The sequence below is a fragment of the Hemitrygon akajei genome, chromosome 12, assembly GCF_048418815.1.
Source record: "Hemitrygon akajei chromosome 12, sHemAka1.3, whole genome shotgun sequence".
Taxonomy (NCBI): domain Eukaryota; kingdom Metazoa; phylum Chordata; class Chondrichthyes; order Myliobatiformes; family Dasyatidae; genus Hemitrygon; species Hemitrygon akajei.
Window position 1 is genome coordinate 88,662,593 of NC_133135.1, and position 12,503 is coordinate 88,675,095.

The 12,503-nt window shown below is 42.0% G+C and overlaps 1 protein-coding gene across 2 annotated transcripts in view; it reads right to left on the reverse strand.

The window, feature by feature from the left end:
- Positions 1–12,503, reverse strand: part of LOC140737274 (uncharacterized) — a 105,256-nt gene that overhangs the window by 12,992 nt on the left and 79,761 nt on the right. For both annotated transcript variants that reach the window (XM_073063641.1, XM_073063642.1), the window contains 4 exons: positions 12,146–12,202; positions 11,178–11,240; positions 5,392–5,460; positions 1,447–1,536 (listed from right to left, as the gene is read on the reverse strand). In XM_073063641.1, the coding sequence (XP_072919742.1) occupies positions 1,447–1,536; positions 5,392–5,460; positions 11,178–11,240; positions 12,146–12,202 (279 nt within the window). The remainder of the gene's footprint in view (positions 1–1,446; positions 1,537–5,391; positions 5,461–11,177; positions 11,241–12,145; positions 12,203–12,503) is intronic.

Here is a 12,503-nt window from a genome sequence, read left to right on the forward strand (position 1 = left end):
TGCCATTCCTCTATTTATTACCTTGCGCCTATTCTTGCATACTCATCGATGCACCTGATTTTTCTTCTACCTTCCTATACTGGGAGTAATTTACAGGAGCCAGTTTCTAGGAGCACATCTTTGATATGTAGTAGAAAACCAGAGCTCCGGGGGAAACCATACAGTCACTTGGAAGTAGGCAAACTACACAAGATGCCAGGATCAAATCCAGATTGCTTTTTGGCAGCAGCACAAACTGTGCTGCCTAAAGCATTTGTTGCAGTACATGTAAACGGTTTTCCTTCAAGAATTCACCTATAGGGTGGTAACTTATAAGGCAGCTTTGATAGCAAGTGTGTTTTGACCCCAATGTGAGTGAGCAAAGCCACACCATGCTCTTGCTGCTCAGTGAGTTGTCAAAGGGTGATCAGTAAGGGGTGCAGGAAAGTGGTTTCCCCTCTCTTCATTAATTACACTCCGGCAATATCAAAGATGTCTTATTCAGACTCTTGAGAATGGTAGTGTATTTTGCAAACCAGATCTACAAGTAACATTGCTATATCAAACAAGGATTCAAGTACAAGATTGTAACGAGTTGTACACCTCTCAAAATTGTAGGTTCAGATCAGACTCCAATTAGTTTATTCTCATGTACACCAGGTTGCAATAAAATTTCATGCATATGTAACGGGGGTTTTTTCTTTTTCTTTGTTACTGTGTATGTAATCAAAATGGCGTCTTTGTTTTGTTAAAAGTAGGAATGCTGACGCCTGTGTTAATGGTAGGAATGCTAGCGTCTTTGTTATGATAAGTGCTGGAAGCTTGTTTGGGACTGTAAACTGATTGTTGGCGGGGCTTTTGGGGAGTCGGCGCGATGGAGTGAGAGAGAGAGGATGGGATGCTGGAAGCTGGGCGACGGTCCCCGGCCCAAGGTGTTCGGTGATGAGAGGAGACGGAGACAGAGGAGTGTGGAGCGTCTGGTCGACCACCGTGGGGGTCCCAGGAGGCAGGTCGAGGAAGTCGGAGGGGATCGAATGAGACTTCAGTAATTGAGCTCCAACGATTGTGCACGAAGTGGTTTGGACTTTGATAAGTTTGGCGCCTTTTCTTTTTTTTCTCTTATTCATATATACTGTATCGTTAGTAATCGCTTAGTTATAGTAATCTTTATAAATTGTACTCATTTAATCGCATAAGGTGTACTGTCTGTTTTTGGGCGAGGCGGGGACATCACACAGCATCCACACCAGCTGATTACCCAGTTTGGCGGGGCCGAAGGCTGCTCCCCCTAGACTAGAACGAGTTTGAGCGATGCCTGAGACGACCCAGGGGTTATACATAAGTGAACCTCACAGATAAAATTGCATACATGGTAATAATAAATATAGCCATGAGCTCAAAATAACTGAAAGGTGCAAAGTACAGACGTGCAAACTATGGTTATAATTTTAGCTTGTTCTAACTTACCAGAAGTATTTAGCCCACTAAACTGTGAACTTTGTTTTGCATCGACATAATCTTGTGACTCTCTTTTGTTCAATTGAAGGCAATCAGCATCTATAAGAGGGAGAAAATAAATAGAAATAGAAGTTAGAGCACAGCAAAACATGAATATTACCTTGTTATTCCTTTTTTGCACTGTTTTGTAATTTACAGTAATTTTATGTCATTGCATGTAGTGTTCTCACAAGACTAGAAATATCACAACATCAAAGACAATGACAATAAACCTGATTCGAAACTATATTAAATACACTTTAATGTAGCTAATGCATGGAACAATTGAATTGACTTTCTTGCTTACATCCTTCATATACATGAGGAGTAAAAATCTTTACGTTATGTCTCCGTCTAAATGTGCAATTTATAGTAATTTATAATAAATTGGATGTACAACGGGATAGTCAATATAACATAGAAATACATTTGTGTTAGTGTGAGTTAAGCAGTCTGATGGCCTGGGGAGGAAGCTGACCTGGAGCCTGTTGGTCCTGGCTTTTATACTGCAGTACCGTTTCCTGGATGGTAGCCGCTGCAACAGTTTGTGGTTGAGGTGACTCAGGTCCCCAATGATCCTTCGGTCCCTTTACACACACCTGTCTTTGTAAATGTCCTGAATAATGAGAAGTTCACATCTACAGATGCGCTGGGCTGTCTGCACCACTCTCTGCAGAGTCCTGCGAATGAAGGAAGTACAGTTCCCATACCAGGCAGGATGCTCTCAATTGTGCCCCTGTAGAAAGTTCTTAGGATTTGGGGGCCCATATCAAACTTCTTCAACTGTCTTAAGGTGAAAGAGGCGCTGTTGCGCTTTTTCCACCACATAGCCGGTATGCACAGACCACGTGAGGTCTTCAGTGATGTGTATGCTGAGGAACTTAAAGCTGTTCACCCTCTCATCCCCAGATCCATTGATGTCAATAGGAGCTAGCCTGTCTCCATTCCTCCTGTAGTCCACAACCAGCTCCTTTGTTTTTGCGACATTGAGGGAGGGGTTGTTTTCTTGACATCACTGTGTCAGGGTGATGACTTCTCTGTAGGCTGCCTCATTATTATTTAAGATTAGTCCAATCAGTGTAGTGTCATCAGCAAATTTAATTAGCAGATTGGAGCTGTGGGTGGCGACAGAGTCACAGGTATACAGAGAGTAAAGGAGGGGGCTTAATACACAGCCCTGAGGGGCACCTGTGTTGAGAGGCAGAGGTGAGGGAGCCCACTCTTACCACTGTCGGCCATCTGACAGGAAGTCCAGGATCCAGTTACATAAGGCCGGGTCAAGGCCGAGGTCTCGGAGCTTCTTGTCAAGCCTGGAGGGAATTATGGTGTTGAATGCTGAACTGTAGTACAAGAACAGCATTTTCACATAAGCATCCCTCTTCTCCAGATGTGCAAGGACGGATTGTAGAGCTGTGGCTATTGTGTCATCTGTTGATTGGTTGTGTCAGTAGGCGAACTGTAGGGAGAGTCCAGTGTGGGTGGTAGCATGGTGCAGATGTAGTCCTTGACCAGCCTCTCAAACCATTTACTTATTATTGAGGCGAGTGCAACAGGACACCAGCTGTTCAGACATGTTACCTTGGCTTTTTTTTAGGTACCAGAACAATGGTGGATGTTTTGAAGCAGGAGGGCACTCTACACTGGGAGAGGGAGAGATTACAAATGTCTGTAAACACACCTGCCAGTTGTGCCACGTACATCCTGAGTACTTGCCCTGGGATGCTGTCCGGTCCCACAGTCATGCGATTGTCCACTAGTTAAAAAAATTGCATACTTCAGCCTCAGAGATGACCGAAGTGCAGATCACATCAGCTGTAGGCCTCCTCAAAGGCTCAGTATTGGTGACATCAAATTGAGCGTAAAAAGGATTTAGCTCGTCTGGGAGAGAGGCAGCAATGTCACTGGATTTAGCTTTGAAATCTGTGATGGTGTGCAGCCTTTGCCATAAGCTACATGTGTTGTTGGTGGAAGGTTGAGTCTGAATCTTGTCTCTGTATTGTTGTTTCGATGCCTTGACGACTTTGCGCAGACTGTAGCTGCATTTCTTGAGCTCCTGCTGATTACCAGCAATGTATGCTCTATGTCGTGCGGTAAGTGCTATTCGCACAGAGCTGTTGATCCAGGCTTTCTGGTTTGGATAGACCCTGACCAATTTCTGGGGGCAACTTCCTCGATGTACTTCCGGATGAAACTTGTGACTCCATCCATGAACTCGGAGACATCCTCATCATGGAAGACATCCCAGTCGACATCATCAAAGCAGTCCTGTAGCAAGGAGGCCGATTGATTGGACCAACAGTGGATGGTTTTAACTATGGCCGCCTCTTGTTTCCGTTTCTGCCTTTATTTTGGCAGCAAAATGGAAGTGTGATCTGATTTTCAAAAAAGGGAGCAAAGGAGTGCTTTATAAGTGTTGCGGAAGGGAGAGTAGCAGTGGCCAAGTATGCTATCTCCCCATGTGCTCATCTGGATGTGTTGACAAAACTTCGGAGAGACTTCAGTCAGCAACGCTAGATTAAAGTCACAGCCAATGATGAAGGCAACCTCCCGGTGTGCATTCTTCAGGGTGCTGATGGTCTCATACAGTTCCTTGAAAGCCAGGTCAGTATCAGCCTGCGGCTGAGATAATAACAGCCGTGAACTTTCTAAGCAGCCGGAAAGGTCTACACTGCAGCACAAGGTATTCCAGATCTGGGGAGTAAAAGGATTTGAGGGCATGCATGTTCCAGGGGTCGCATGAGGCATTATTGATCATGAAGCATACCCCACCTCCTTTACTCTTCTCAGGGCGGTTTTCTGACGTGTCTGCCTGGAACAGGGAGAAAACCCCGAGGGCTCAATGGCATGATCCGGTATCTCATCCATCAGCCAGCATTCCATTAAACACAAAATGTTACGTTCCTTTGTTCCTACTTTAGAGAATATTAAATGATATCTCCACTCAGTCAGTGAATGGAGCAATGTAGTGTACCTAGTGTATTATGGTATACATTGTGTTAATTTCTCAAACTGCTGTGAAGCTAACACAGACTCCACACTGTAGCAGTATCTGAACACAGAAAAAGAGAAGCACTTCTATGAAACAAATATATTTCTAACATAATTACCATAGAGAAGGTGACATACAATAGAAGCTCTCTGGTTTAATATATTATTCCCCAACAAATTAATCAGCAGCTTCTACATTTCCCAAAGTACAGTACAAGTATGTTTTTATTAATTTGTTAGAAGTAAATGATGAAATCCATCTGATCAGGTAACCTACACAATTAAATTGCAAGAAAATCATCCACTTGTGTGGCCTCTCACACAGCTTCTCCTCATTCTTAGGGACAAAATAAGATATGGATTATGGAAGTATTCAAGTAATAACATCTTTCCTGCTAATTGTAGGGCTTTTTGAATTGCTCCATGCTTGTTAAATCATTCTACACATAATTCGACAGATCCTGTATGCAAGTAACCTTGGCACTATATCTGAAGGACAAGAGCAAGAAATCCCTTGAATATAAAGACAGAATAAAATGAGAAATATTTTAATTAAATTGATGGCACAACCCATGCTGTAGATTTAACAATAATCAGTACTATTTTGGGCTGAATATAAAACAGAACAAGGTGTATTCTTCAGCATAGAACTGAGACAAAACTAATATTTGAGTTGAATGCAAGAAAATCTTCTCTCACACACAAACACAAAAAAAAAATTCCACCAATTTCTCCACCACCTTCCCCCCACCACCAACTAAAAGGATCACAGACTTGGACCACTTTCAATATTTGAAAATAAATGACTCCCAAGACTGTGCAGCAATTATCCGATGTCTGTTCCCAACTATCTGACTTTACACATCAATCTAGTAACAGTAAAATAGAACATTGTTATTTCACACAAAAAAGTAAAGCATCTAGTACCAGAAAATATTGTTGGCCCTGAAAAGTCTTGTACTCTGTCAAACTCCATCTCAAATTCTGCAACAGCATCTGGAAAGGGACCACAATTAGAATCACAGTCATGAAGCACATATAGACATAGTGAATCAAAAGATCTATCATATAACCCATTTCTCAGCACTCGGTCTCCTTCTGTGCATGGCTTGGTATTTCTTATATGCTGTGAAAGAACCTTACTCCATTACCCCCTCAGAAAATTAATTCTTGGTTTCAATGATCCTCTGGGTAAAAACAGAATTCTTTGTCAATTTCCATCTGAATCTCCTATCCCCGACCCTAAACTCTTGCGCGCTGGTTATAAATACCACAGCTAAGGGGCAAAGTTTCTGACCATCAAGCTTATCACTGCCATTCATAATTTTGTGCTTCTTGATCCGCTCCTTTAACCTTCTCAATTGCCAAAGAAAACAAACCCAGAATATCCAATGTCTCCTCGTAATTAAAACATTCCATTCCAGGCAACAATGGTCAATCACATTCTCCTTACAAGGTATTGACTGGTGATGCCCAAATAATGTTTTATATAATTGGACTATAAGCTTCCCACTCTTGTATTCCATGCCTTGCCTAATGAAGACAAATGTCCCATGTTATTTTATAACTACCTTGTCTGTGCTGTTGCGTTCAGTGATCCCATGGTCAGTGGCATGGTGGCATAGTAGTTAGCACAGTGCTTTACAGTACCAGAAACCCAGGGCAACTCCCATGGAATTTGTATATTCTCCCCGCGACTGCGTGGGTTTCTTCTGCTGCTCTGGTTAAGACTGTGGTAGGTTAATTGGTCGTTGAAGATTGTCCCGTGATTAGGCGAAGATTAAACTCAGGGATTGCTGAGCAGTGCAGCTCAAAGGCTAGAATGGCCTCTTCCACACACTATCTCAATAAGTAAAAATAAATAAACTGTCCCTTAGCACTTCAAGGATCATTTTCTAGATAACTAATCCTCCCAAATGCCTATCACACATTTTTCAAAATTAAATTCCACCTGCCATTTCTTTACCCATCTAACCAACTCATGAATATCATTCTGTGTCTGAAGACCACCCTACTCATCATTGACATCATCACCAATTTCATCTGTGAACAAGTTGATCATATCTCCTGTATATCTATATCATTAGTATATAGATCAAACATTAAGGATCACAAACTTATAATTGCAAAAGTAAGCCTTTACCATCACCTCTGGTCTCTCCTTACCAAACCAATTTTAGATCTATTTTATCAAAGTGCCCTGTGTCCCACTGGCTCTTACCTTTTGGACCAGTATGCTACATGGGACTTTCTCAAAGGTCTTGTTGAGTTCCATGTAAACTGCATCAACTTCACTATAACACACATAAAATGCTGGTGGAACACAGCAGGCCAGGCAGCATCTATAGGGAGAAGCGCTGTCGACGTTTCAGGCCGAGACCCTTCGTCAGGACTAACCAAAAGGAAAGATAGTAAGAGATTTGAAAGTAGTGGGGGGAGGGGGAAATGCGAAATGATAGGAGAAGACTGGAGGGGGTGGGATGAAGCTAAGAGCTGGAAAGGTGATTGGCGGAAGTGATACAGAGCTGGAGAAGGGAAAGGATCATGGGACGGGAGGCCTCAGGAGAAAGACCGGGGGGGGGGGGGCGGGGAAGCACCAGAGGGAGATGGAGAACAGGCAAACAACTAAATATGTCAGGGATGGGGTAAGAAGGGAAGGAAGGGCATTAACGGAAGTTAGAGAAGTCAATGTTCATGCCATTAGGTTGAAGGCTACCCAGCCGGTATATAAGGTGTTGTTCCTCCAACCTGAGTTTGGATTCATTTTGATAATAGAGGAGGCCATGGATAGACATATCAGAATGGGAATGGGATGTGGAATTAATATATAAGGTGTTGTTCCTCCAACCTGAGTTTGTATATAAGGTGTATATAAGGTCAACCTCACTACTGTGAATTTTTCAAGGAAGTAACTAAGTGCATCAATCGAATTAATCACACAACATCTCCCCTAAAAGCCAAGCTATCACAGATCAATTACTGATCCCTAGTGCAGAATAATCCAGCCCCTCAGAATTTTTCCTATAATTTCATAACCAACATTAGATTTACAGGCCAGAGCCAGCTGGCTTTTCCCTGATGCCCTGCTTGAATAAAGGTGTCACTACTTCCAATCATTTGGCATTTTTCCTCCCTTGTCACCCCATGCTAGGCCCCAAGAATTTATCACTTTTAAGTGTGCTAAAACATCTAATACATCATCTTTACTGACAAAATTCAGAGTAAAAAAATTTCACCAATCTTCCTGAATCTCCAACTACAATGTCATTCTCTAGATTGAATACAGATTAAAACTATTTAAGATGTAACCCATCGTTTCAGGCTTCAGACACAATTTGCCTCTTTTCTCCCTAATTACCCTTTTAATTTCTCAGGATACCTTCGTGCTCTTAGAATCTTTAATTTTGCATGCCATTGCCATCTTGTGCCTTCGCTTTTGACCTCTAAATTAATTTAAGTACTCCACCTCACATTACAGCAGGGGTTCCCAACTCTTTATACGCCATGACCGAAGGGTCTGTGGACCCCAGCTGTAAACCCCTGCATTACAGGGATCACCATTCTCTACCCTTACCACAACTGTGATATTTCATCACTTTGGCTTTTCTTGCCCCTCCCTTTCTTTCTCCGAATAGAGGACATGCCAGTCTGATCTGCTTACCCTGTCCTCCTCTGCATTCCATAACTCCCACAAGGGTCCATGTTCTTTCGTCTCTGTTCTCATTCTTTAACAACTCCCGTTCACCCCCCAAAACTCTCCAAACCCTCTCTCAGCTTCTTTTGTCTCCTTTTTTCAGTTCTAACAAAGTCTGACCCCAAACATTTATTCTGTTGCTCTTGCCAAAGAAGCAGGCTGACCTGCAGAATATTTCTTTACCGTTTATATTTCCAGCATCTACAGTTTTTAAAAAAACACTATTTTCACTCCCTCCATGTGCTCTGCTACATTCCCTAAGATTTTTAAATCTATTTTTGCCCCTTTTCTCATTGGCGTATCCACGCACTGGCTCAAAAGGTTTTTCTGGCTGTGTTGTAAAAATTACTGTTTCTTTAAGCATTTCACACTAAAGTACCTCAAATCAATAATGCAGGAAGTTGAAACTATCTACTCCTATTACGTTATTAGTTTTCCACTTCTATATAATTTGCCTATACTTCCTTTTCCTGTTGACAATTTGGAGATTGCTTTACACTCATAGCAAAGTGATCACCTACTTTTCATTTCTAAGCTTCATCCTCATGGATATCTTCCCTCTTTACGACAATATGGAATGGTTGATTAATAATGCAATTTCACTCCCTCATTTGCCATCCCTATGTCACACCTAAAGTTTCTGGACCCTAGAATGTTGTGTTGCCAGACCTGTCCTTCTTTCAATCATGTCTCTCTGATAGCAGTACCATATTTCCAGATGTTAATCACTACTTCATTCACCAGCGTTACTCAACAAATTGCTTTGATTTAAAATAGATCCAATCCAATCCTGCATTCCTTCCATATGTCTATAGACATCATTTTCCTTCTGTAGTTCTGATGCACCATCAATAACTCTCGGAGACGGGAGGCGAACGATAGGCTTTTATTAGCAGCAAAAGACCACCACACAACATCCTGGAGACTGAGGGAGGAGCAGTGCCTCCAATCGCCTTTATACAGGGGTCTGTGGGAGGAGCCACAGGAGCAGTCAGCAGAGGGGCATGTCCAGACAAGTAGATGTAGTTCACCACAAGTTCTATGTTTCTCATCTGCTATTATACTTCCCCTTTATGTCTCATTTCCCTGTTAAATTATTTTAAACACACACAAATGTTCTAACAAGGCACCCAGCAAGGATGTGGTTATCCATACTGTCAGGAGTATCTTTTAACTCCCACATACTGCAGGCTGAACAACACCTGGCACTGAGCTCCCATACTATAACTTCAGTTTAAATTTTTAAAAACTCTTAAAAAGTAATCCAAGTAGTATAGAATTTCCACCATCTCCAATGGGGAAACAGCCTCCGCATTCAGCTCATAATACTCCACAACTTCTGCCATCTCCAACGGGATCCCACCACCAAGCACATCTTTCCCTCCCTTTCCCCCGCCCCACTTCCTGCTGTCCACGGGGATTTCTCCCTACGTGACTCCCTTTTCCATTTGTCCCTCCCCACTGATCCTCCGCCCGGCACTTATCATTACAAGCAGAACAAGTGCAACACCTGCCTCTACACCTCCTCCCTCACCACCATTCAGGGCCCCAAACAGACCTTACAGGTGAAGTGTGACTTCACCTGTGAATCTGCTGGGGTGATATACTGTGCCCGGTGCTCCCGGTGTGGCCTCCTGGATATCGGTGAGACCCGACATAGATAGGGAGACCGCTTCAGCAAACACCTACACTCCATCCACCAGAAAAAGCGGTATCTCCCAGTGGCCACCCATTCCCATTCCAATATGTCCACTGTTGTGATGAGGCCACACACAAGTTGGAGGAACAACACCTTATACTCTGTCTGAGTAGCCTCCAACCCAGTATGAACATTGATTTCTTGAACTTCTGGTAATTCCCCCAAATCTCCATTTCCCATCCCCTTTTCCCTCTCTCACCTTATCTCCTTCCACCTCCCTTTAGTGCTTCTACCCCTTTTCTTTCTTCCATGGCCTTCTATCCTCAACTATCAGACTCCCCCTTCTGCAGCCCTGTATCTCTTTCACCAATCAACTTCCCAGCTCTTTACTTCAGCCTGCCCCCTTCACCCATCACCTGGTGTCTTTCTCTCCCCTCTCCCCACCTTTTAAATCTACTCCTCAGCTTTTTTTCTCCAGTCCTGCCGAAAGGTCTTGGCCTGAAATATTGACTATACTTTTTTCCATTGATGCTGTTTGGCCTGCTGAGCTCCCCCAGCATTTTGTGTGTGTTGCCAAGTAGTATAGAGTCACCTTTGAGTTTTTATTAACCATAAGTGGAAAACCATTCAAATGCTACTTTCTTGGCTCAGGATCAGATAGATAACTGGACCAGAGATTTGAAAAGTGCATGAAAACTAGACCTGTCAATTAATCAGTGTAACCTTCCATAGGAAATCTGATTACAAATGAATCCAACTATTCTAAATGCATTAATTACATGTGTTGATAGAAAAAGAACACATGGGTAGTTATCAAAAAAATAGGGGATCCACTATACCTTACACATTCATCTGGCAACACCTTCTCAAACCTTTGACCTGCAATGTTTTCCAGGATCTCACCACCCCACCATCACAAAGGATAAAGGACAAAGCACAGGCTTTACTGAGAAGACACAGGTTATACAACATAAGGGAGCTTAACTAATACCAGCTGAGTATCAACAATAAAATATTCAGATCTTGGTTTACACTATCTTACTCAAATTCTCCGCAACTGGATTAGTAAGAATGACACCACAATTTACTAATTCAAGTCAATCTGTACACAACAATGATTATTCTTGACATTAAAAGTGATCAAGGACATGGCTCCTTCTAGAACTGGTTACACTCTTATCCACAGAATTTTATTGAGAGAAATAGGGAAACAAAAAAAAATGCTCACTTTGGAAGACCTGAAATAGTTTGAGGAAAACTAAAAGTCAATCTGTACACAACAATGCCTGTGCTTTGTCCTTTGTTCTTTGGGATAGTGGGGCAAATCTTGGTAATGGTCGACAGGGATGTTGTGTACAGGTTGACTTTTAGGAATACTACCTTCGCCTGCAGGACTCTCAAGTGATGCCACAAGTTCTTTGTCATCTTCAGCCTGGTTCCCATCTGAAAGCAGATTGCAAACATATAATTCCAGAAGTTGTTCTCATTGTAAGAAGCATGAGGAACCATTTACAGGTATCTGAAACTTCTTTAGTTCCTGAATCATGAACTATGTCACAAGAGTCACTCATCTTTTGAGAAAATCTCATTTTCATGAAACTACTAGCTGTATGATTTATTGGATAAGGAGTTACTTAATAACCAAGTTAAGACAAATCATATTTGGTAGCTGGGTCCATGATAAACAGTTTCATTTCAGCCAACTGTAACATGCTATGTGACTAGTATCAGTTAATGCCAATAATACAGAAATATTCAACTGCCATTTTCTCAATGATTTATTATTTTTAAGGCAGACTCTTAAGATCAAGGATGATTTGCTTGACTCCAAATTTGTGGTTTCTGAGGTGATTGATGAGGCCAGTGTGAGAATTGCCGACTCTTCCACAGACTCTACTCATAGGCTACCCCTACACCTGCCCAATTAGCATCTCCTGAGCTGGTGTATGAGTACATTTTGAGGTGGTTGCACTTCTTCCAGCTTTTACAAAGAACCTCTGATAATGTCATCCCAAGTGTTCCTCCTCCATTTTGAACAGTCATAGGCCAGGAATTCCCAAGAATCAGTGAGGATATTTCATTTTTCCACTCAAGGGAACCTTTGGACACATCCTCACAATAATAAAGTGTAATAGCAATATGTATCTTACTAGTTAACCCGAAGAAAGATGAAAGTTAACTCAAAAGAGGGATTTTTTTTTTATAGACTACCCTGTCCAACATCAGTTTGGGCAATGAATCCCAGCCATGTGAATCAGTTTGCCTGATCTTCATGCCAAAGGTACACCTTTAAAGTTGCAACAGCTATCCTACTGATACAGAATACTGATAATTCAGAAATAGTAAACCTGCAGTGGGCACTGTATCAAAGCCAACATCATCTAAACAGTCCATCTTCTCTGGTTCTGCAAGAAAAGGAAATAGAACCTTTAAATATATTGATAAATCTGCAAACTCATACAAAACTGCATGGAAATTTCCAGCATGTAGTGAATGATTGGTACACTGCCCACACTTTAACCAACAAGCCAAATCAATGCAGTTATTTAAGAAACAGGTTACCCAAGCAGTCTTGTAATCCATCTTCCAGTTTAAGCACCAAGGCAGTTAATAGCTATATTGAATTATTACCTAACAATCTTGTTACTTTAAATCTATCCCATGAGCCTCACACTTCCCTCTCCCTGTAACCTCCTCCAGCCTTAC